Raw genomic sequence first — 27249 nt, 5'->3', positions numbered from 1 at the left:
TTGACTGTCACCTTCTTGATCTATCTTAATTATACACAGAATTTCAGTCCATGAAATTTCTGTTACTTACTACACATGAAACAATGTGCTTCATGGGTTTTGATGCCTGTGGCTGAGATGATTCTCAAATTTCTGAATTACTCTCCTCTCCACTAGCCACTGGCAATGCCCCACAGCACAGCAGCCCTCAGGCTCTTACATAATCTGAGTCAGTGCATCCTAGCTGGACAACCTTGCTTTACAAGAGACACTTCTCTTCCTTCTAGATGAAAATACCCTGCTGTATATCAAGGTTCAGGAGGAAAAGACACAGGCAAGTCTAGCTCTTTAGAAGTGAGCAAATCTTATTTGAAAGTTTCTCTTGATAGACCTCACACTCCACAACAGAGAGAGGAAGGTGTAGAGGACAGTAACTGTCACATATTTTTCCAGCTCTTACGCTTGTTGGTATGGTTAGCCTGTGTATTTTATTGGGCTCAATGCCTTCTTTCATTTTCAGCACTTGCAAGATCTAGGCTCTCATTGTATCACACAGTATGTAAATTCCTGTCAGCACCCCGCTGGTTATCTTTGACCAGGCTTCTGCAGTGCATATGTAGTGCACCTTATGTCAACAGTCTAATTACATTTCAATATAGGGCAGATGTTTCGGTTCTGTCTTTTGCTGTTGTTGCAATTAAATAACATTTCAGCATCTTCTTTTGCTTTTGGTCTGTTACTTCCTAGGCCTTGTTTGAATGGGGCTTTATTTGTTGAAGCTATTATTCCGTTTTCTACCTGAATATTATCTTTTTCTGTCCTACCTTTGAGTGTACAGAGGCTTTGAAAGTTCGTCCTAGAGGATGAGTCATCTTGAAATATGAATTTTATCAGTCAGTTTTCTCCCAGTCTATCAGTCTTTCAAAATTGCACAAAAATAAATGTATACAAAAGGACACACCAGGCCCTTGAAAACATCTGCAATCCCAGGACCAGCCTCCTGTTCAACAGTGCATGACTTCAAAAATGATCTCATGAAGTCAGTGGGACTGCTTGCTGAGCAAAGAATTATGAAGCCTGAATAAAGATGGAGATGTCTGGACCTTATTTATCCTACAATGTCTGAGAAAGTTTTCCAGCAAAAACAAACATTTGTCATTGGGCTTATATTGTACATAGAGAGGCAATAGGGAAAAAACTTCACTGCATGGTAGTATGCAGCAAGGACCAAGATGCAAAACTCTGCCAGTTTCCAAACCTCACAGCTCTTGCAGGTAGTTAAAAGCCAAGTAAAATGACTATTTGTTAAAATCTAGGCACTACAGCTTGACACAAGAGCGCTGATTCACTGAGAAAGCCTAATTACTAGAATTCTGAATGTATAAGTTCCATCTTTGCTTCTGTGTGGACAATTGCAAGTGTCACAATATCAGCAATGGTCAAGTTTACCTATTATTAGAATGGATTGGACAGAGGTGGACAAGTTCAGTTTCAAAATTACTGCCTTTCAGTTACAAAACCTAGAGACATTTTCATTAGTTTACTTGATCAATACTACAGTTTGCAAATGTACTATGACTTATTATAAGTTTCCGGCTCTATCTTTTCTATATTACTTGTAAACATATCATATTATGTTGCTATGAAAGAATATTTGAAAAGCATTCTTGAAGATTTAAAACCAAAATATACTACACGAGCTAGAATAATAATATTTCATTTCAGAATACCAAGTGAAACATGTAAGGACAAATTTATACTAGGCTGATCAAAATAGAAATTATACATGCTTAATATGCAAAAGTACTTATTTTTCTCCTGAAACAATGCCTGGTCAATTAAAAATTGACTCCTTCCTGCCATTCTCTTATCTACCAAAACCTGAGGACGACTACAGGATGCAGTCATTTAAATCCTCTTACTGAATGTCATCAATGTACCAGTTATTATGGTATTTGCTACAATTTTCCATTTTAATTGTTGCTTACCTACAGTATTCAAGCACACAGAGAATGTACAGCCTTCAGTTTAATGTTCCTTGAGAAATGTTCAGGGTGACTTCATATCCCCAGTGATCTTCCTTATTATCATATTTCCATTTTAGTCTAATGTTTTTAATCTTCCTGACTCATTTGCCTACCACACATTTAAGAAGCATATTCCCATCTTACACCAAGCAAACAATTTATCCTTAAACAATCAGCCAGCTAACTCTGAGATGTATTTCAGCCTACCCAGTGTTTATTCATTCTGGTTCACAGGTGAATAGATAGATTCCTTCAGACAGATCATGCTTTCCAGCCTTTCCTTTATGAAGGCTCCCCAGTGCTTCAAAGCCAACTGCTGCCCCGGGTGAGCAATAAAAAGAATTTTATCTGGGTATTGAGTATAAATTTGAGAAAAGAAAAAGGTAAAAAGTGATCTGCTTTCAGGATAGTTTTATGCTAAAAATTATATCCAGACCTGCTCTTGATTCTAACCTTTCCCATTACCACAAAAATATTTTAAATTTTTCTTTTAAGGAAAAAGCTTTTTCTTTCAACTAGCATTATTGTGTCTTTTCTGTTGAATAAGATGTTACAGTCACAAATCTGGTCCAAACACTAGAGTCAAACATGATGTGCAAGAAGTAAAGTTCTCCCGTTGTGTTGGACCTCATAGTACAACAAGAAGTAAAGAAAAGCAAATAAACAGAAAGAACAAGGAGCAAAGAACAGGACCTTTGTAGGCAGAATGGCTACAAAGACCAGTTACGTGTAGAGCTGACTTATTTTTCTTCTTGTCGTCTTCAAATAGGTAAATAAAATAAATATCAGAATTCTTTTTTTTTTTTTGACTTAGTTTGTCACTATCTGAATCTATTTAAATTGGAAATAAATTAATTTTCCCCAAGTCAAGTCTAGTTTGCCCATGAGAGTAATGGGTAAGCAACCTCCTGGTCTTTACCTCGACTTGTGAGCTGTTTCAACTTATTTTCTATCATGTCCTGCAGAGAAGGACAGCGAGAAAGCAGCTGGATGGGCAGTTGCAGATGGCCAAGGTCAACTTGCCATAACTACAACAGTGACAGTATCAGTATGATTTTATTGAACTGATGAATCAGTACATGGCTGTTACAGTAGATTTTACACCTCTGGGCCCTGTATTTGCATCTGGCCTATGCTGCTTTTATGTTCCATTGATCTGTATTTCAAAAAAGTTTGCTACAATGTATTTTGTCAATCAATTGTAATTAGCCCAATTAAAACATCTCTTAAGAACTGACCTTGAATTTTGTTGTTTTCTTCCTACAGTATTTTCAGAAGTTTGTCAACAAAAGAACCAGGAAAAATCTGGCAATCCATTCTTTCAAAGCACAAGGAAGCAGTATATTCTCTGTTTGAAGATAGCTTTATAGGGCTATGGTAAGCAGCTTGCAATCCTACACGAACAATATAGATGGCACATAAATATGCACCTTTCAAACTGATGTTTTTCTAGGTTTCAAATGGAATTATTCTTAGAGAGGAAAAGAAATTAAAACACTATGGTTGTACTAGTTTTAATCTCTATTGTAAAAGAAAGATGTTTTTTAAAACCAAAATTCTCTAATATATTCCATGGGGAATACTCTTTCAAACATACCCAAGTTTGCAAGCCATGAATCTGAAGGAAGCCTCAGCAAATTTAGGAACATAAAATGTGAGTTTCCAAAGAAAAGTACAATAAGAATGCAGGTGGTTTATTGTTTGCATGAGTAAAAAAAAAAAAAAAAAAAAAAGTTTGTTTTTTTAAGAGATATCACAGATGTGTTTCAGCTTTTCTTTGACCATTGCTGAACTTGACCTTTAACATCACTGTCTTTTAGGGATCTTACCTCCTTCTGCATGTTTCTCGTCTTTGACACAGGTATCATGTAAAGACCCACTTGGATCACAGGAACACGGCTGGCACGGATCTGGGCTATCTGCTAATACCTATGATAACAAAGAGATTACAAGACAAAATCTTACCTTTCATAATTGGGAACTTCTTAAACAAAAAGTAGGAGAGAATGACTTCTGTGTAGATAGCTTGCACTTTAACAAGAGTGAGATGGTCGCAAACTGCCTATGCAGTCTAAGCATTAAACTTACATTTTGGATTTTTATTTAGAAACATATAAGTGATTTAGATGATGCAAATATGTTTTCAACTAAAAAACAGGTGTAAAGATACTAACAGACCCTTGTATAATTAAAATCAATAAATGTAATGAAATAGATGTTAAGAATTCAGTACCTAAAGTAATATTTACAAATAGTTCAGTTGTTCTGGTCAACATGATTCAAAAATCTAACTAAAGTTCGTTAGTCCAGAAGTGAACAAAATGGGTAAGAGAAGAAAAGTGAACATTAGACAATGAAACAATTTTGTTTTGTTCTTGAAAAGGTTACCTCGACCAAACTTAAACCTTAGCCTAATATCACATGGGGAATATAAAGTAGAAATTGTCCATGGACCAGGTGTATACACATAGTATCAATATGATATACACACACACATATACAAAACCCCTATTACTTGAATGATAACCTGATTCAGAGGAAAAAATCAAGTGCTCTGGTGTTGAAGAGGTCAGTACTCCTTTCCTCAAGCTCTAAGGCTAAAACCTGTATATCAGGGAGAATGTAATTGTTATTATTTGCTGATGTTTTCTGTGTTTGAGGTTTGAAAACCAATCAGACTAAAGGCCATGATTTACCCAACTAAAACTATACAGACAAAATATCAGGAATTTAAGCACACACTAATAGTGCAGCTGTCTAAAGCACAGGCACAGCCCACATTGGCAATACAACCTTATGTAAGATTCATCTTCTGACAGCTTCAACTTAGATGAAAATATAGCCTTTTATGATGAAATACAAAAAACCACAATTCCCACAGCGCTGAAAATGAAAGGCATTCATGAGATACTATAGAATTTCAGTAGTTATTAATGCCACACTATATTTAAAAAACGCAAATTACAGACTCTCTTTCTCCAGTATCAAATATAGCAATATTTCTTTGATCTTTGATAATAAATCTTGAAATTCACTATCGAGGCAAAAGTTCTGTTTACAGGATCACATCCTCCTTTAAATTAAATTAAATTGAAATACTAGCTGGAGGCCCTGACCTCAAGTGAAGTCCTCCATGTCAACACGATTCATTTCATATTTCTGTGAGCGTTAACTTTACAGCTTTCAAGCTGTGAAAAGCAACTGCTACACCATCAGAATTAGAAGTTAACCTTCATGAAATGGCAGTCCAAACTGTGTCATCTCTTTTTTAATAACTTAAATCCCCAAGTCATGGTTTCAACAGCGGCTTTACCGTGAGGTGACAACAGAACCCTCATTTACCCCTTTAGGTCTGAAGTAACCGTCGACGCAGGTCTCGCAGTTTATGCCGCTGGTGTGGCTCGTACAATTCACACACACGCCGCCCCCGATGTATTCCCCGTGGACGTTCAAACTCTGGTTTCTGTCTGCAACGTCCTGATCGTAGTAACACTCCTCAGTCTTCCCATGGCAGTTGCAGGCTAAAAGAGAAGGAACTGTGTTAGTGAACTCTTTCCAGATGGAGATGCCACGCTGTTACTGAAGTATTAAAAAGACTCATTCAACATTTTATCATTGGTGCTGTGTACATTCTAACCAACAGCACACCCAAGCATCAATTCACTACTTCAGCTGTGAAAATCAACCTGGTCCCATCAGAAGCGCAGCCTGGAATTCTGTATATTGTATCTTTTTCTCAATGTTTTGCATGGGGGAGTTTGGAAGTTGATAGATATAATCTAATTATGTTATTATGTTCTTCCTGTTTTGTTTTAGTGGGGTTTTTTTTCTGTTTAAATCAATAGATGAGAAACCTTGTGATGGCTGCATACACATATGGTTCAAGAAAGAGTCAGCTCATTTAAAATAGATAAGGAATTACAAGAAAAGCAGCAGAATGGTACGAGTAAATGAAAATAATTTCCATGAAAGCTGAAAGACATCCTAAAAACGCTTGATTTGCACATACACATATAAGAACTGGATCAGAACAAAGGGATTCCCAGTCTTAACGCTTCTAAAGAAGTTCAGTTTTTAACTCTTAGGCTTCAGGTCCACATGCAGGAGAGCTAATCTAATAATCTGTTGTTGTGAAAATGAGGTAGCTTGCTCTCTCCCCCTGTGGTATTAAAACATTCATTTCCACAGAAAGAGAAATTCAAAGCTTGTCAACATTGCAGGGAGTCATTCTCCTCACATCTGAACCAGATCCCAGGGAACTGTTTCCACCATGAAAGTACAATTCACCAAGGGCTGAACATGGTACAAGAAGTGTCTCTCAAAAATTAAAGAAGAAAATCAATGTACCCTGATTTCATTCCACAATGCATTCCCAGTGCAGACACAGTTGCTACTGAAAAAAATATGTCTGTGGCCAAACTTTACAGGACACAAATAAGGTATTAATACTTTTTATATGGAGATATCTGTTTCTTTTAATTTATTTTGAACCACTCACAGTGAAACTATAGCTGCAATCCTATAATTGAATAAACATTTATACTTAGTGGAGCACTAGATTCTATTATGTTCAGAAATACAAGTGGTATGTGACCTTTGGAAGTAAGATGTGAAAGTTCAATTATAACTATCCTTACTACAGTAAATCTGAAAATGAAATTCCCACCCTGTGGGAAGGTGATATTTCAAGGTATGTTTTCATTTCATATTGGAAAACTAGATATATTGTTTTTTCCATAAAAAAAATCAGAAACTCACATTGCATTTTGATCATGTAAAAGTATTTTGTTTCAGCGAGGCTGAACATTATAAAATATAAAAGTGCCTTTTATACAAAAATCATTCAAGTTTAATATAATTAAAAATACGTCAAAAAGATTTTTTATTTATCAGGATACGATCCTGGTATTTTACCAAAACAAACTCATAATTATAAAACTAAACAAGTCAAAACGATTTTTTTGTACAGTATTTCACCAATATCAGCATGTTACATAATATACTCTGACTTCAATAAAACCATGATTCTACACGTAACTTTCTGAGTCACTTTATATAAGTGAACAACAACTGATTTATAAACGAATGTGGTTAGAAATGAAATTAATTGCAAAATTACATAGGACCGAATTTCAGTTTTCACCAGCAGTTGCAATAGATTTTCTCTTCTGTACCACATTCAACTTACGTTCACATTCATGCTTAACCAGGAAAGTGCCAGCATGCCAAGGCTTTTGATTGAAACCAGGACAGCACCGATCACATGTCTCTCCACATGTGTTGTGTTCACACTGACAGACAGATTTCTAATTTAAAAGAAAAACAAATATTTACACAATGTAATGATTTGAAGAATCTGTCCGTGTACATAATACGCATTCCAGTTCAATTTAGGAAAACATTAAGAATTGCTATACTCTGTAGTTCCTCTGTTTATTCATTTTTATTCATTTATGTACACTGCATTCACCAAGTGAGAGACATAAGAGTGTGTTTAATGTCTACAGCTCTGTTTTAAGAAAATCGCCACGAGGCAAAAGAAGATAAGTGGCCAGAGAATCTAAGGAGAATCTAAGAATACAGCAGAATCTAATTCCAGCTGCGTGAAGAAAGCAGGAACTGGAGAATGAAAGTTCCTCAATACAGCAAATAAGCCAAAGTGCTGGTAGTCCTCAGATACAGCTTCACATTACAGGACAACTGATCATTCTCCACCCTCCCTTTAGATGCAGCAATAATCCTGCACCTGCAGAGTGAAATAAGTGCTGTTGGCAGAACCGATAAAAATTGACTTTTCTTTTAATTTAGCATTATTTTTTTACTAGACGAGTCAGTTCACCATGTAACCTTCTAACTGCATAACTAATTCTATGTGAGGGATAGCAGGAGTTTTTAAACTAATAAGAGGTGAGAACAGGACCAGCCTTTCAGTCACTTTTCAGTTCCTCAGGAGATCACCTTAGTCCCATTATTAAAATATTGCTGTAGGGAACACCCAAACACTCTGAGCCACAGATGCAGATTCAAAAAGATAAAAGAAACTGTAGTTTGGAGAAATGATGAGCAAAAATTGCCTTCCCAATAGTTATCCAGTGGAGAGGATTCTCTGTGGTCCTTGTGAGCCACTCAAGGTCAAAGCAGCAGGCTAACCTGGAGAAATTCTATGGCTCACAGGACAAAGCATAAATCTTTAAGGTTAAGGTTAAGGAATGCTTCAGAAAAGCAAGACAGTAAATTCAATTAAGTTTATTCCTTGTAAGGCTAGGGGGAAAATTCATCCTGCTAACAACTACAGTCATGATGTTATAAGCCAAAGCCCACCTAATTTGGTAGGGCTCAGTCTAAAGAGTATCCCTGGAGAGCTAAACTAAATACTCCAGATCTCTTACCGCTTGAGTTGTTTCACTTAAGCTATTTTTTATACTAGTCAGACAACAAATGTGTATTTGTCATCCTGCAAAACAAGATACCACACTTGTCAAAATGCATTTATCTAGTAGCCAAACTATCTGAAGTATCAATTAATCACAGTAACAGTGCTTATTTTCTTGGGTCTAATTCTAACGGATGCACCGAGACAATGCTGCACTGAGGTAACTGAGGCCATTTAAACCAATAGCTCAACACTTGCTATACACATCATCACAGAAAAGGCTTGGAAGGATTAAACCAAGGAGTCTGTAAAATTTTTACAAGGCTCCATGGAAACTGCTTAGAACTCTGAAAGACTTCCTCCAGCTTGTTTTGGTTTTTTTTTTATCAATTCTTACACAATGGTTTAATGTCATATACAAAACAGATTTTCTGTTAAACCCTACAAAGCTCCTGCTTAAGTGAATAGTAGATTAAGAGGTCCCACACTGTGGTACATTAATAATACTAGTAGCTTGGAAATTCTGTATTAGTGATAATGTGTGCATAGATTTGGACCACCAGTAAAAAATGATATTTCTCTTTCAACTGTATTAGTTATGTGTTTATTAATGGCAAAAAAAGAAAGCTATGAGTTGGAAGAAATTATAAGCAGTTTATGATTTTCTAGACTAGCTTGACTGATCACTCAATTAATATTTCCCGCATAGTAAATGCGCCATTCTAGAGCCATCATTTGTTTGCAAGTATCGATTAAACACTTGACAGCCATTTAGGAAACACTTTGATTAATATCAACAAGGAAAGGAAGACTGACTGTTAGTGCTCATCTCTACAGCTGCATAACATAACCCAAATTCCTGTCGTTCCTAGGAAACTTTCAATATGGAATGAATTATCTGAAACTTATTCTTTCATTTCAGAGAAACCCTCTGCTGACATGGTGAGAATGTTTATTATTCTGGTTGCTAGCACTGTTTCATCCTGGCACTGCTTCTGACTGTTCTTCCAGGTGAAGAAAAGATATAAATTCAGAGAACTCTGAGGAAAATCAAGATTTTTTTTCTCATGTTCCACCTTATGAATAAAGCACATTAAAAAAAAAAAAAAAGAAAAAGAAAAGAAAAAGAAGAAAAATACATACATTGGTCGCTGGATCCAGTGGACAAGCCTTCGCATGGCCTGAACATATACACATGCCTCCAACAGAGATATCTTTTATAGAATAGTAATACTGTAAGACAAAACAGAAATTTAATTGCTAAGTGGATTGTAAAATGCAGGTCCCAAACTTCAGAATTCATTTCTGATGACAAAACTGTCAGGTCCTGTTTTATTTCTTTTTTGATCTATCACAAATATAGCTGGCAGTGTAATCCAAGCTGTGTCTTGATCAGCAGATTCAGGCTTAGTGAAAGAAAGGGCATAAAGTGGTACAGTTCCATTTGTCTGAAGTCACAAGAGCCACATCAATTTATACACAGCATACACCAAACACAAAATAGGAAAAGGCTATATGCACACTGGATAATGAAAAGTCAAACACCATAGAATTTATTCCCATCAGAAAACATGAAAAGGAAAAGGCGTGATGATGAGGAGAAGAGACAGGCTAGAACAAAACCTTAGAAGGAAACACCTTTGTTCACCTTATCTGAGTCTTACTTGGGCATTTACTGGACTGAGGGAAGAACCGTTTTTCACTATTGGCCTCTAGAATGACTATGGAATAGTCTTCGTTACTGAGATTTAAATAACTTTTGACCTGTTGCTCTGCCATTTGACCACTTCTGTTTTTCCTTTGGTGGGGACTAATAGCCCTAACCAGAAAGAAGGTGGAAAGATATTTATGCTCATATATTATGATAGCTGTGAAAAGTGAATCTCACATGTAATCTTGTCCATTTTCATCTGTTTTGGTGAGGGTCCTGTAATATCCTAACAATTGGCCAATCAAAACCAACATAAGTTATCTGCAAATTCTGCTGTTTCTGTGTTCAACCTCTTTTTCAGATCATTAATAAATATATCAAACAAAACAGGCACTCATATAAATTACAGTTAACCTTCTACCACACATAAAATTCACCATCTGTGGCCACCCTTTGTTTCCTGTTTTGTGGAATAGTGGTTTGTCTAATGTCTTCTATAGGAAAAGCCAGACAAGCACGGCAAGTTTCAGTTGCTACTTGTTCCTTTGAGGACAGCCTCATGGAGAGATGCCATACAGGTTTTTTTTTGTTTGAGAAATCTGTGGATCATCCTGCACTAGGTTTTCATGAGTATACAGTGATTTTTAAAGTGTGAATTCAATTCTGTTTTTCAGATTATTAAATATGCACTGTTATGTAAACATGGAGTTTCCATGATTTGTGAGGCTGCAATAATTGCACTCAACTGGAAGGGTTTCTGGGTTTGTAATACAAACCAGAATGGCACATTCCAAACTTGCAGGAATAGCCTGCCCTCTGTGTATTTAGAGGAAGAAATGGAAACCAGAAATGGGGAACAGAAGAAGCAAATTTTCTTTGCAGTTATCCACCTGCACTTCGCTGTATCTATTCTTTTAAGATAAAGCACAATGTAAAATTTCTACTGTTAACAATGATATCATAATGCTTAAAGTGTTGTATTCAGGCCCTACTGCTATTTATAGTACCACTAGCAGGAATTCTACTCTTAAAGTAAGTGTTCAAGTACCGTAAGAGGTAGCAAAGCATTGAGCAGGAGAAGAGGTAAGAGGACACTAACAGTAACCAGTTGCCAATTACCTGCAGCCAAATGTTTGCACCTAAAGGAGCCGTGTACTTATGTTAATAATCATGTTATGTATGATAATAACACCAGTAAGTAGAAAAGATAAAATTGTTACTTCTGTTATAGAGAACATAAAATACTTTGAAGAGGGAAATCTCAAACAGACGGATTTTGACAGATAGCAACCTCTCCCAAAATTTCCTATGGCAAATAAAGGCAGGTACAGCATTTAGAAGTGTAAGAGAACTTCTACACATGCATTGCTACTGTACTTCCAGAACTTACCCTTCTTGTAACAATGGGATCTATTTCATCTGGATCTTTGTGTGCGAACATCATTAAATCAGCATTTAGTGTCCGAATCCTCTGAAATCTCAGGCGAATAAAGCGAGCAGAGGTGAATTCTAGTAATACACGTGAAGGATCATCAGCACTAGGCCGCCCATTGATTAGAGAAGTGTGAATCTGAAGAGAGAATTATTAAAAGAATCAGCAATAAGATGACAGCAATGCTGCCATGATTATCCCAACAAATATCATTAAAGACACTGAGTGAATGCCTTTATAAATGTAAAATACCTTCTTTATTTAGGAAGAAGATTTCCCCCATTCCCCATTCCATGTACCCGCAGACCCCAGTTATGGAGAGGCTTTACAGTAAAAATATTTTGAGCAAAGGAAAGTCATCAGCTACAGAAAGACTGTAGCACAAACTGTGTAAATGTACCCGGGCCCTACAATAGTGTCCATGCCACAGGCAACTCATTTCTCCTCCTCTAATCTAAAACAAGTATTTTCAAGTGACCGAACAACCAAAGGGCGCAAAAATTTTGAGCTAAAGGAATAGATACTTGGAATGGGACTCAGAATTCAGCAGGGGTCAGTTTGCACATTCTAGAGTGGTCATCATCAAAAGACTTTTGAACTAGATGTTTTTCTAAAGCCAGGATAACTTTTGAAATACTCAAAACTACAACAGATAGATGAGAAAAAATAAACATTCATAGGCATCTCCCCATTCCCACTGTCTCTTTACACAATACATCATTTTCTTTGAATCTTGTTCTCAGCAAGTTGAAGCAATTTCCTGGCAACTGTTTTCACCTAGTCCCTAAGGAACGTCTTTATCACCTCCAAGAACTCTGTTCAGCATTTGTTTTTCCAAAGACACTACCAATCTCTGCTTACACTGTGGTTTCTCTAAAGATTGCCTGCACTTCTCTGCCTGCCTATCCTAAACTCTAGAAATCTTCTAGGTAAGTGTGTTCTGTGGCTCTTTCACAAAGAGACTCTCTGACCCCAATTGCAGCATCAAGGGCAAGGCAACAAAATTAGGCAATCTTCTTCCCCTCCTGCCTTTTTAGCTGATCATGGCATACATTAGCTGTGAATCAACAAAATAAAACAGATGGGCTGCTACAGAATTGTTCTTGGAAAAGGCCTACAAGAAGAAGAATGTCAGGTATAGCAAAATATTGTTAATGAGCACCTAGGGGGAGGGAGGAAAGAAACCATTAATTTTCCTGCATTCTGAAGTGTTAAATTTTAATTGGGGCATTTTTATTACAGGCTGGTACACCAAAAGAATGTTCAGATGCTGAGCCAAACGTGCAGAACATTAGAATGAACAAAATAATTATTTCTTCTTTGCAATGAACATGTTGTGCACCTTCGCGCAGTGCTCTGAGAGGTCAGGCCACACAGCTGTTTCCTGTCATTGAACGTGATCATATTACCACTGTTTTAGGCAAACAGCTGCCCTCAGAATGCCAGCTGGCACACACTTAGCAGCGGCTGCCTCACGCCAAGGAAAGACACAGCAAACCTACTGCTCCCAGCAAAGCAGCAGCTCTTCGTTTCCTGGAGTTTTTCAGGTACGGAATAGAAGGCTTAATGAACAACTGCTGTCTTGCACTGGCCATGTGACACTACAAACTTACTTATTTTCGCTACCAAAAGGGAAACCCTTAAGCTCATCACATCCAGCATCCTGCTCCACTCTGTCCACAGGTACACAAAATCACTGGGAGCCACTCTGCCAGAGCAATTACTCCTGTCTCACCTAAGTATGAATCAGCATCTCTGGGCTTCTGCCATTTTATGTCCAGAAAGAGCTGATATTGCTGCCTCCTCCTGAGATCATAACAACGCTCTCTGAGCTCTGACTCAATTTTGCTCCTGACTACAAGTAATTAAATTAAAGGAGACAGTTGGCTGGAAATGAACAGAATAAAATGCTATGAAAAACACAGGGTACAATGAAAAGATTATACTAAAAGCCCCAGAGGAAGCAAGGAGGGGCTCCTGAATGAGAAACGGCTGGCCATAAGTAGGACAAAAACACATGACCAGAGAGAGCAAACTGCTCCAGTCCCCAGTGAAAAGAGAGGAGACCATGTGTGGAGAGTGAACTTCAAAAGAAGCCTGAAGATGGTGGCAATAGGTCCAGTGGAAAATGATTGATCTTTCCAAAAGAAGCAAGATTTTAGTAAGAACATATGCCTAAAGACTTCTTAGAATATTTACCTGTGAGCAAGGAAATAATTTCTTTTGAGTGTTTTTTCACACCATCACCCCATTCCTTTAAACAGGATCCAAGAGACTCTTACAGGCATCAAACATAGATGGGTTGCAGTAGAATATTAAAGGCTGAACTTTGATATTCCAGAGATAAAGACGACATATACCTAAAGCAGTTCAGAAAACATCCCCTGGCTAACCCGCAACAGCAACAGCACCATGGCTACAAGCAGCATGGCAGTCAAAAAGACAAAAAAAAATAATCAAGCTTTCAGGGGTAGGGGGAGAAAGATGCAGGCAAAACCCATGTATCAGAACAAGCAAGTGCCCACAGAGAGCTCAGAGTATGAATCACAGATGTAGCTTGACCTCAAATCACACAGCTGACAAACGGCAGTCATATCTTTTGATTTACATTGTTTAAAGAAGAACAAACTTAGTCTTGAGACACCGATGGGGAAAAAACCCCACCACCTCGGAGTGATAGTTTTACAAAATTAAAACATAAATTAACAAAATGAAACAAGAGGCATCCTTTTCAGAATAGAGCATCTTTTTGTGAAGTTTCATGGATCTATCTACCAGCAGTCCATCTATTTGCCACGGTTAAACTAGTAGAGATGATGACTTCCACTTATATTGTCTTTTATGCTTGTGTTTAAATGTTTCACAATTTCATTTTAAAACAAAAATAAATAATTTCTCATGATTCCTGAAATGCAGCTATGTCCTTTGTGAAATGTGGCACATGTTCAAACATACACCAAAACAACACTGAGATTAGGAAATTAAAACTGGGTAGTTTTATCAAAATGAATCTGAAGGGAAAAATTTACAGAGGCAAAATTAATTACTCTAAATTATTTTTCCTCCTCTCAACATCTGTGTTTAAATCATTAATTTCTCCCTAGAAATACTTAGAAACAACTTGAAGAGCATCCAACTAAATTGTTCCTTCAAAAGAGAATATGGAAGAAACTGGGAGTACTTTGGGAACATCTGTCATTAATCAGGAATAAAGAGTCAGAATTTTAAATAACTTCTTTTTTAAAGAGGTCTGAATAGAAATCAGATTTATAATATTTTCAATATGACTCTTACAACGAGACATCACTGTGTTTTTCAAAAGCATGCTTTCTCGTCTCCCTCCACAATCTTGCACCCATTTGTAAGACACTCTTCACAAAAGAGCACATTTTCAGACAAGACACTAATAGAGCCTCACCCTCCAAACATTTTTGACTCAAATCTGAAAATTTTTCCAATGAACGTAGTTCTCAACATCTGTCTACTGTTATGTCACCCAAGATCATCATAGGACTTCATATATATTATAGCTCTGAGTCCTGCAGAGAATAGCCCCACTTTCACACAGGCAGCTAAGGCATCAAATCCTGTACTAGCTGGTTTGTACTGCAGTATGAGACACACGGGAGTTCTAGAGCAGAGTTAAGATCCAAAGCTGAGTCTACCAGGAAAATATTAATACTTTAATCCACCCATTGAGCTGCTACAATGTGGATAATCCAAGTCCCCATGAGGGAACAATCCCGAATTTTGCTCAGGTTTTATGGACAACTTTTATTTACCAATTCCAAGATTGAGGTAATCATCATTTTGGATTCTAAATTAAAGTGATGTAGATTTCGACACTAGAAAATTTTTCCTTAACAAATAATTTTTCCAGGATTATATTCCAACAAATAGGATCTTTGGGGAAAATGAGCATGCCCTTACAAAAATCTAAATGCTACCGCAATGAAAGCCAAATTCTCATTTTGTAAAGCAATTTTTAATGGTATCTGATTTGTCAACCAGTTCAATAGTCAGAACTATTCAAGCAAAGGCTATGATGACCTTTTCCCATAGCTGCATTAGCAAATGCATGTTCAAACAGGTTATATCACAGAATGGTTGAGCTTGGAAGGGACCTCCAGAGGTCATCAGATACAACCCACCTGTTCAAGCCACATAGAGCCAGTTGCCCAGTACCATCGCCAGATGGCTTTTGAATATCTCCAGTGACGGAGACTACACAACCTTTCCTGGAAACCTGTGCCAGTGCTTCCTGGTGTCCAGGTAGAACCTCCTGTGTTTCAGTCTGTGCCCATTGCCTCTGGTCCTGCCACTGGGCACCACTGAAAAGAGCCTGGCTCTGTCCCCTCTGCACCTTTCCTACGAGTATTTGTACACACTGATGAAATTCCCGCTGAGCCTTCTCTTCTGCAGGCTGACCAGTCCCAGCTCTCTCAGCCTTTCCTCGTAGGAGAGATTCTCTAGGCCGTTAATCATCTTGGTGATCCTTCCTTCAGTTCTCTCCAGTATGCCTGTGTCTCTCTTGTGCGGGGTAGCCCATAACTGGACACAGTACTGCAGATGTGGTCTCACCAGTGCTGAGTAGAGGGGAAGGACACCTCCCCTGACCTGCTGCCAGTACTTTGCCTAATGCAGCCCATGATACCATTGAGCTTCTTTGCCACAATAGCACATTGCTGGCTCATATTCAACTTGGTATCCACCAGCAAACCTGGGTTGTTTTCTGCAAAGCTGCTTTCTGGATAGGTGGCCTCCAGCATATGCTGGCGCATGAGGTTGTTCTTCCCTGGGTGCAGGACTTTGCGCTTCCCCTTGTTGAACTTCATGAGGTTCCTGTCAGCCCATTTCTCCAGCCTCTCAAGATCCTTCTGGATGGCAGCATGACCCTTTGGCATTACCAGCCACTCATCCCAGTTTGGTGTCATCAGCAAACTTGTTGAGGGTACACTCTGTGCCATCGTCCAAACCATTAATGGACATGTTAAACTACCCAATAGTATATATTCAAGTTAGTTTAACTACCAAATTATGTATCGTCTGGATTTAGTTTGGAACCAAAAGTTCTATCAATTACGGAAAAAGTGTATACTCTAGTTAAATGGAAAAACAGAAACGCCACTTTGTAACACCAAAGATCTACATAATTAATATGTCCTGTCTCCAACAGAGGCCAGTAGAAAATTATTAGGAAGGAATATAAAAAACAGGGCATTTAGAGAGAGATCCCCCTGATACAATATCACTTCCTCTGAATGAACAGTCTAAATGCTTTCTGAGCTACAGAGTGAATCTGAATCATAAGAGTTTAATGTCTACCAATTGCCCTGTTCTCTATAATTAGTCGACTCCTTTTTTCCACCGTTGAGCTTTTCATCACTACAGACATTTGTCCCAATGGAAGGAAATTTGTTTCTTCTAAAAAACCAAGAAAAATAACTTAGTTTGGTGAGGTTGTGGTTTTGTTTGTTTATTTTATTGTTGTTTTTGTTTGTTTGTTGTCTCCTTTTAAACCTGGAACTCAGATCATAAATCATTTCAGTGACAGTGTTCAAGTTTTTAATTTGAGGAAACATTTAGTAGTCAACATATTTTCATTTTTGAACTTCAGTATGATGTTTTGTCAAAGAACTTTTGAGGATGTTACAAGTTCTCTACTCTGAAGAGAATTTAGTTCAACACGAGCCCATCAGCATTCATGCATAATTATTTTTTTCTTACATGTATTACTTTGCTTTTAGCAACATTTATTTTCATATATTATTTCAGTCCACTAGAATGTCTGGACCATGTCAGAACCAAGAGACCTATCTAGCATGGTAGCCTGCCTCACACAGTAGTCAAAACAACATGCTAACAATAAGTTGAAGGCAAGCATACCTAATACTTCCTCAGGGATTTCCTGAGCTACAGAAAGTTTCCATACCTTTGGTAAGCCTCAAAGGATTTCCATGAACTTACTCAGTCTCACCTTAAATCCAGGTCACCTTTTAAAATCTACATCTGTCACATAATAAGGATTTTCTGACTTCATTTACATGTTGTAGGGAAAAAGATCCTTCTTCTGCTTGTTTTAAACCTACCTCCTACTAAATTCACTTAATACTTCCTTGTTCTAAAATGGGAACAAAGAACTATATCTTTCCACCACCTCTATTCTTCATTAAATTTCTTTACTACTAATTAGCTTGGCTCAGGTATCAGGCTTCCAAATCTGTAGTTTCCTTGGATTCCTAAGGAATGTTTCTAAAAAATTGGTGTTTCATTTGACACCCCACACTCCCCAGTTACTGAGAATATTTGTAAGTGAGGGGTTAAATAATAACTTGTAATTCACCTATTTCAGCCTTGAGTTCCTTTTCACTATCCAATTCATCAATTATTTCTGTGCCTCTTCAGTTAACAACCTAGTTTGTGACTGCTTCTCCAACTCTTCTCCTGTAAATAATGTTTCCAGTGAAGAAATCCTCCTGACAGTTTCTATAGAAAAAACTGATTCAAATCATTAATTTAGTTTTTCAGCAATGACCTTATCTTTCTTGAATGCTCTTTGATCATCTCTCAGCCCACAAATTTGCTGGCAGACTTCTTGAATCTGATGTGTTCGAAAAAAAGGTTTATTTCAACTTCACACTCAGTCACTCAGAATCTTTTTCACATCTTCTTTGTGGTTTAACATTTCATTTGCTGGAGCTAATTTTCTTACCTCTTTTGCTCGTTTGGAGGAAAAGACATGATTTCCATTCATAGATGATGCTAGTTTACCTTTAATAACTGTTAGCTTTCCTTAGTTTATGGTTCAAACATGTTGTCGGATTTTTGAACCATTCTTAAATGTAGCATGCATGTGTGTGTAATGCAATCTTTAAATGAACTCTAGGCTGTCTGAAATTATTTTAGCTGTTTGACCATCTTTTCTATTTTTAAATTGTATTTTGGCAGATTTTATTCCCTGGGATATTGCATTTTGAGCATTTTCTTGTTATTTTTACATAACAATTATTCAACAGTTAATACTCCTGACCAGGGTCTGTGCTGTGTTTCAGACTAAATCGTGGGTTCCTTTATTAACCGCACCAAGAATATTCAAGTGTTTAAGAGCTTTTGCATTACATTCTATTCTGACACCTACACAGTCTGCCAAAGAGTTACAGAAGGCTGATATTATATTCTAAGCCTTCCTTTGGCAAGACCCACTCACTTCCACACCTCTGTTTGGGCAGTTGCCAATATAATATTAGACCTACGCTGTCCCAGTTTAGGTGCTGAATTTCACTTCATAGAGATCTCATACACCATTTCATTTCTGCTGACTTTCTTGGTTTATGTTAGTCCATAGTGCCTCTCTTCCACAAGCCCCTCCGTCATTCCTAAACAACTTCTCGTTTCTGACATGCCTATTGTGTCACGTCTTTCCAACACACTTTAAGAGTAGGTATTAATTAGCAGAGTTAGTAACCTTTCTCAGCTGCAGGCCATGGATACTTTTGCAGGTACTGGGGCAATACTTGGATGCATTCAACCCTAGCTTCTGTATACAAAGACACCTGAGAGGACTTGCAATGTGCTTCAGCCAGATGACTGCCAGACCATCCAGAAATATGACCAGAATTTCACGTTTCCTTGAGTTTCAGCCACTAAGAAGTGACAGATGTAGCCTGACGCCATTTTTGGCATTAGACAAATCTCATATACTGATGAACATGGACTTATTTAGACTGCACTTTAATGGGTCTTCAGAAGAGAGAAAAGTATCACCCTGCAGTGCACCAAATATATGTACACTTCGATAAACTGAGACTTCTCAAGGCTAAGCAATCCCAGCCTTCTCAGCCTTTACTTGTAGGACAGATGCTTCAAGTCCTTAATCATTTTCCTAGCCATTTACTTGACTTGCTCCAAAATGTCCACATCTCTCCGGTACCGAATAGCCCAGAACTGGAAACAGCTCTACAGGTGTGCTCTGACTACTGCTGAGCAGATGGGGAACGATCACCTCCCTCAACCTGCTGGTGACACTCAAACTAATCCAGCCCAGGATGCTGTTGGCGAGGACACACTGCTGGTGCATGTTCAATTTGGTGTACACCACTGCTGTCATTTGCTGCTTCTTCCTGATCCTCCTGGGTGATTGAGGCACAGCTGGCTCACCTGTCTCACTGAACAGAGCTCCCAGCCTATTCTCTGCTACCAGACACCTGCAGGCAGAGAAGGAACGTTCCTCCTGGTGTTGGAAGTCACCAGCTTGCAGTCTTCACCATCCTGGGAGTTTCCATTTCTGAATCCACAGGCATAGACTCTGCCTGCCTTCATTTTGGTGCAGTTGTGGCTTCATGCTGCAGAGTCCCAGAGAAAAAGCAGTAAATCTCTTCCCTGTCACCTCTGATGTTGCACAGTCTGCTGTCATCCTCCTGCAGTTCTTTTACTTAGTAACGCAAATCCCCAACCAGAGCAAACATTCTGCAGGCAAGGATGCCATCTCTTTCTGCCTCAGCAAGACATCCCAGGCGGTTTGTGCAGCCTCAGATGTTAAAAGCTGCATCCTCCCTCTGGAACTCAGCCTGAGTTGAGGACTCTGCTGTACTGGGGTAGTTGCTCCAGTGGGTGCTGTGGACTGCGTCCAGACTGTCTCTCACCACCGTCCTTCTGTGCACATTTCTGTGCAAAATGATATGCAAATGTGCAGCATGTTAGCTGTCTCTGTTGCTTTACTTAATGCAACAGTAAAAATGCTGCTGCTTTGCATGAAAGTATACGATCAGCTACTAAGTTACTTAAAATTAACACACTTTAATAAAGTTTTAAAGAATTTTATGCACAGTATTCTCATTCAATTTTAAAATATCCATGTATGAATCCAAGTGGTGTATTTTTCTACCTAGAGCTTTGGTATTTTGAGTCAGTTACCTTGCCAAGCAATTTGAGTGCAGTCAATCTCAAGCTGTTTGTAGGATATAAAAAACTCCAGCTGTTTGGCTATGTGGCATGGAGTTTTTATGTTCGCTTTCCTTTCAAGAAAACAGCATTGCTAACCAGTATACTTTTCGCTATATACTGAATGTAAGATAAAGCAGAAGACTTAATTCTTTCATAAAAAGTGTAGATTACTTAGTGTAATTTGTCACAAGGATGGAGCAGGAACACCATCACTCTACAATAAACTTTGGCTAGGAGTGGTGAAGAACTCACTTTGTTCAAGTACTCAGTAGCTTAATTTGGACATCATCAAGATTGTGAGCTGCAAGCCTAACAGTGGTCTGAACTAAAATATTGTCAGGAAAGGTCAATTTCTTACTAAAATGTAACCTCTGACAGCAGCATAAAGGAGAGAAAAGCTTCTGTCCTTCACAAAAACGCTTGCTACTTGATAATCAGCAGTGGAGAAGACAGATGTGTCAGTCTTAAAAAGATTTAATGAGAAAGTTACTCCATGATTTACATTCTCAAGTTATGCAAGAACATCAATATGAAGATGGACAATACTGAACATCAGTTTTTCCACAGGTGATCCCATACCTTTAATTATCTGTTGCAAATAGCTCATTTACAGTAGATCTAAAATTACTATTGATTAATTAATCTCCTGGCACCTTATATTTAATCCCTAAAGGACAAATCTTAGTGCAAGCCCTAACCTATCATTAGAGTTGGTTTCAAAACCAGAACAATAGATGGAAGCATATGTCAAAAGTCAGCATCCAATTTTTCACCACAAAAATATATTTATCATAATTTTAGATAAGAAACAGTGTATTTGGCAAAGTTTGCTGTATTTCTAATAAACATCTCACTATCTTAATAAATTAATGGCTAACTAAGTGAAAGCACAACTCCCTTCTGTCTTGCTAATGAGTACAAGAGCTGCTTGAAATGTAGTGCTTAAACTTGCATTAAAATGTCAAGGGCTATGCATGTCAAACTCTATCTCAACTAACTCATTCCCCCTAAGAATACAGGCAAATATCAGCTTAACGAACTGTTTAGCAAATACTATTGTGTCATTGACAACTAAACCCTACAGCTTAAGCTAAATAAAGCTTCATCTCTTCAGTTCTGATTAACTTGCTTTTGTCATTTTCTTCTTTCCAATTTCACTTGAAACTTAAATTGCTTATTCCAGCCACTGCTTTTCTATGGTTCCTGTAATTCTCATGCTTGTTATTTTTAGACAAGAAACAATTTGTCAAAGACATCATCTTGCATACTTTTAAACAGACTGTGCATTATCAGAGAAATAGTTACTAATAAATCACAGAATAATAAGAAATTTGATTACCTTCAAAGTATATTTGTCATTTCAAGCTTTTATTTTCTTTTTGTTACTGTCTTAACTAAGTGGAAACACTACACCACGATGTAGTTTCAACAAGAGTCATGCATTCTGCAGTCCATAAGGAATTCAGACAAGATACGAGGCCTGGAATACCGTACTTGAACACAACTATGATCATTTGTGTTCTACTGGCTCCTCAAAGTGTACTGGCAAGTGAGATGCCATCTCTTAATACAGTGAAAAGGTATTTTGTGCTTAGTAATAACTAACATGATAGTTGGAGAAAAAGTTAAAAGCTTGACTCTTACAGGAACATCTTCAAAGATGAACTGAACCAGTATTTTTAAAAGTTACCTCCAAGCAGGTAGATTAGCAATGTGCTATACGTTCTAACACATAATAACACAGGTGACTTAGGATTTTAAATCATCAAATGATAGCTGTTTTAAATTTTACCATACACAACAGTGGTCTGACCTCTGATGCCTGAAAATGTGTACAACCACTGTCATTCTGGATTACATTTTGTCAGTGTCATACAGCTCCTGCCTAGCGTATTGGCCCTTAAGCAAGCAGAATAGAATGAGAAGCAAAGCCACATGGACTCAGTGGCTGATGCCAATTGCACCTCTAGGTGCAAAGCAATTCTGAAAATTATGTTAGTCTGGGTTCTGGTCAAGCGGAGGTGAGACACACTGGCATTACCAAGTTAAATGCTACTGCCTATCTGCTTAAAGGATGAAATATAGTGATCTGTCAAACCCAGTCTTCACAAGTACTCAAAAAGCACAATTTAAAAACTTAAATTATGTTTTTTAAAGAGCACTGAAGCTAGATGGCACGTTTTCTTAAGCAGGACAAGTAACTCCAAACAAAAGACTCAAACGGGAAAGTTACGTTTTGCTGCAGATTATAATAAAAAGCATTCTGATCCCCAGGTTTAACTAAAAGGGCTTCTGACCATGCCAAACTAAACAATATTAAAAACCAAACCAAACCAAAACAAAACCCCATCACCCACCCACCCTTTCCTACCAGGATATTATGATTTCCCTTATTCATTATATGATTGTGCTAAAAACTCGTGGCACTTTCCACTACATTGTTTCATGAATGAGATGTGCTATGAGTGCACTGTGGAAATAGAGAGAAATTACTGCCAGAACAGAATGGTGACCAGTAGAAAGATAATCCACAGGAACTCGTCCAGCTGTAAGCAGTTGCAAAGGGCTGCCAAGCACAACTGCTGATGTAAAAGAGGGAGAATGTGAGGATTTAAGCTGTTCAAAGAGTAAACAAGTACATCTGCTCCTGAATGTTATCATTAAATAAACTGCAGTAATATGCTTTACATTACTGCAGTATTCTTGTTTTGAAGTACAGCTCTGAAGAGTTTTGAACTGGGGAAATTTCAACAAAAATTTTGGGGTTTTCTTTGCATTGCAGACCCATATGTGGAAAAGCCCATTACAATTACTGTGCAGTGCTGGAGTCTAAGTTCTAGCAAAACCTGTGTCATATCATTTGGAACATGCGCTGATGAATGCTATTGAAAACCAGATCGGATCCCTTTGAATGGGAAGCATTCAGTGCCTTGAAAATCATTTACAATGCTTTGAAAAGAAAGAATAAATAGGACACTCAGCTGTAGAATACAATAAACTTTGATTCAACTCTGAACCTGATCTTTTGAGAGTTGGAGATATTTTACAGGGGCTAATATAAGAAAAGTCAGGAAAAAAAGTCAGTTTCTAAGTAGCATAGAATGAACAGCCCAGGCCAGGAATGCTATAATAAATCTTCTGTAAAACACAGAAGGTTAAAGAATTATGTGCATGAAAACAATTTTGGTTTTTGCTCCTAAAATTAATTGTTGTTAAGTTACAAAAATAGTAGTGCTTACTTTGGCTACAAAAACTAAACTTGGAAAGTTTGTGTTAAACTCTCAACTATTTGGGTTTTTTCAGATTTCATTAATGATATATGACATTATATAATATGACAGGTATAGTAAACTATAGTACTGGTTCTAACTGGGATAGAGCTAATTTTCCTCATATTATCTTGCGTGGAGCTATGTTTTGCATCTGCGATGAAAACAGTGTTGATGATACATGGATGTTCCAGCTATTGCTGGAATGTGGGGGTGCACAAGGGGTTAGGAGGGGGCACAGCTGCAAGAGCTGACCCCAGCTGAGCACAGGGATGTTCCGCACCATATGACATCGTGCTCAGCAATAAAAGCTGGGGAGCAAGTTTGCCAGGGCTTTTAAACTGTTCCTTTAGAACTATTCTTCCTTCAGAAGTTCCTCCAACTTCTTTTAAAACAAAGAAAAGCTCTACTGTGGGTCCTCCTGTATGTCCCTCCGTAGGGAGCTCAAGCCACAGAATTCACATGCTATGGACTTACTGTCCTTGGCACTCCTATTATTTGTCAATTGACTATTAGTTCTGTTATTCCGATGGCTTGAAAAAACTTCTCATGTTGTTGTTTTAAGTCTTCAGCACAGTCATTACCTTGGAATGGAAGGGCATATTATTTTGGTTCTTGCTCTTTCTTTTGCCTTACTGTGATTTTATGTTAATTTGCAAAATTCCTGCTTTGTTTGCTGGGAGAAGATGTTTTTATATGATGTCTTTTGGTTTCTAACACTTATTATATATTCAGGTATTTATCCTGCTACCTTTTTGGATACTTTAAGATTTATTCTTTTTTATAAGTGGCATGCATAAACTCCTACATATTTAAGAAGAAAACATATACAAATGTATTTCCGCCTTTAGAGATCACTTTAGCTTTTTGACTGTCTTTCCAAATTTTCTAAGGAGCACATCAAATAGCAAGAATATTATTGACACTTACAGAACAGTCTTTAAATAACAGTATTTTGAACTAGCCTGTCTTGCGTTCTCACGATGTTTTGAGTCACTTCCCTTATTCTGAGTTTTCCAATTTGACTGCTTCTTGGAAGAACATTTAAGAGTGCTCAAAAACCAGCCTCTACACTCCATTGTGACAGTCAGCCACCCTATGGGAAGCTAACCATAGTTTACTTTTTCACTATGGTGTGTCTTTTTGTCTTTGTTTTTGCCTTCACAGTCTCCTTAGTTTTACCACCTTGATTAAGTAGTACTGCAGTCCTAACTTTTTTCTACTCTTACTTGGGCATGAAATACCAGTTTTCTCAGACACAGTGTTGTTTGCTGATACAATTTGTCCACTTACCCAGCTTGGCTCTATGCTTTCTTCATTTACGCATTCTAGAGTCTAGACCTCAATCAAAGAATTTGTACATTGATATTACAGTGTCTCATTGACTAACTTTCCTTCTATTGATTTTCTGTGACATTTACAATTTAAACTGAAAACTCCAGGTAAACTATGCTGCTTAGTTTTGATTTTCTTTCACATAGAATTCCTTTGCACTGCCATGAAAGCATACCTACGTCTGGCCTGAGGCTGACCTATTCATACATCCCTGCTTCAGTGAGATTTCATTGATCGAAATTACTCCTTCGTGTAGCCCATCTGGATTTTAACAAATTCTACCTTTCAAAAAACTTACTCATTCTTTGACAATACAGAATTTTATTATTTAAACATTAAAGAATGATTCATCTTGAACTAAGCACTCACTAGATTTCTCCCGGCCCCTAATTTTAAATTATCTTATAACCTTTACTGCTTCTTCCTTTCTCATCTCTGCCATCTCTCAGATGCTTATCATCCTCACCACGCCTGTAAGCCCTCCTCTGTCTTTGGCCACCACACTCATTAAAAACAATAATTAAGCTATTCTTTCTTCCATTAATTATCCATGACTGTTAACAACCACTCAAAATAGAAAGAGACCAAAAGATCTCCTTGAAAAGTTGTGTTATAATTTTCTTATCTCGGAACAATAACCCGACACAAAATGCAATACACAGCCAAGGTAAATAAATGTTTGTGGTTTTACCTCCTAGTGGAAAATGCTTACAACTAGTATTTCATTTAAACAAAATTTCCTATTAAGTATTTCTGTTGTGTGGGTAAGGTCTTCAGGTATCAGTTCCCCCACCCCAAAACAACCACTCGCTGCAGATCTTCAGTTCCCCTAATCAAGCAGAAGAGAAAAATCTCACCAAGTCACCATGTACCCAGTGTTCTTGTTTCTCTGCCAAAATGCAATCTTTCACTGTCCAAAAATCAGCTACCAGATACAACAAGAAGACAAGTTTAGTCATCACAAGTAAATACCAAGACCATTTCCCTCTGCAACACTAAAGACAGTATGTTGAATTAAAAACTACACTTACAGGCATGAGTCCTCCTTTTATGATTTGGAAAAACCACAATAGATCTATATAAAGATGTGCAACACTCCCCTTTTCAGTAAGCATTGTGATCAATAAATGATGGATGCTAAACAAAAAAGGTAATCAATTTGACTTTTCAAACTGAAAGACTGCTCTGTATAGTACACACTTTGTGTATTGCGACTTCAGGACTTTTTAAGTCTTATGATTCAGATTATTAAATAGGTTTTCTTTTTTTCCAGAAATGGTCAAAATTACAACATGAGTTTCTGCTCAGGGACAGAAGGCATGCCAAGACAGAAGAGTGGACTGTCTGACTAACTGCACAAAAGAAACTTTCATTCCAACTTGGCCCACACAGATGTACCAGTAAATATCCTTCCTCTTGTTTTTAAAATAATTAGAAACTGCTATATGACTTATACGTAGTTTTCCACAGTTGTTTCCTCTTTGGTGCATAATTTAGAAGTACATTATACATTTTGTATCAGCTGTTTTTTCTATAATAGTAAATATCAGAAACTCAACTTCAGTATGAACTATCAACTTACAAAGATTACCGTAAGTTTTCCTTTTTTTTTTCCTCAGGCAAAAATTAACAGTGAATATTGCTAAAATGCAATTATAAAATTGCTGACTTGAAAGAGTATTTGTACAAGATTGGAATAAATTATTGTGAAGACTATTCCCATCATGCATAATAAAATCATCTAACGTTGCCTCAAATCACATTCTAGATGTTTTCAAAATTCTCCTGTGATATTGAGAATGTATGTCAAATGCTTACTTTGTTTTATCCTTTTACATATCTACAATGTCTATTAGGAGATCAGAAAATGTTAATTTTTATGTTAGTGAGGCAATATAGTATTGTGTACAAGGAATATTTAAAATGTATCCACTTATTTGGCAGTCACTTGTTAAATGTCTTTTTTTTTTTTCCTCAGATTAGCTGGTCAAGTTTAGTGTTACTAAGTCAAATAAAAAAAGACAAAAACCAAAAAGAAAAAAAAAAAAAAGGATCTTTGTTCAAACCTCAAATCCGTTTGGTTTTCACTTTTTTTTTAACTGTTTCTTTTGTGGCTGTTCTAACTGGAAATCTTGGACCAGCTGAAAGCTTATGTGCCAGAATTCTTGAAGAAAATCCAAACTCTATTCTTTTTTGGTAGACACAAGTAACTTTTCAGGCTAAGTTATGCTTTCAAAACA

General features: G+C 37.4%; 1 protein-coding gene across 5 annotated transcripts in view; it reads right to left on the bottom strand.

Annotated features, from left to right (window-relative positions):
- LAMA2 (laminin subunit alpha 2) overlaps positions 1-27249 on the bottom strand; it is a 361287-nt gene that overhangs the window by 215301 nt on the left and 118737 nt on the right. For all 5 annotated transcript variants that reach the window (XM_065632757.1, XM_065632758.1, XM_065632759.1 and 2 more), the window contains 5 exons: positions 11421-11600; positions 9523-9612; positions 7195-7312; positions 5349-5527; positions 3836-3935 (listed from right to left, as the gene is read on the bottom strand). In XM_065632757.1, the coding sequence (XP_065488829.1) occupies positions 3836-3935; positions 5349-5527; positions 7195-7312; positions 9523-9612; positions 11421-11600 (667 nt within the window). The remainder of the gene's footprint in view (positions 1-3835; positions 3936-5348; positions 5528-7194; positions 7313-9522; positions 9613-11420; positions 11601-27249) is intronic.

Source organism: Caloenas nicobarica, chromosome 3, assembly GCF_036013445.1.
Source record: "Caloenas nicobarica isolate bCalNic1 chromosome 3, bCalNic1.hap1, whole genome shotgun sequence".
Classification (NCBI taxonomy): Eukaryota; Metazoa; Chordata; class Aves; order Columbiformes; family Columbidae; genus Caloenas; species Caloenas nicobarica.
This window is presented reverse-complemented; position numbering and strand designations above follow the sequence as displayed.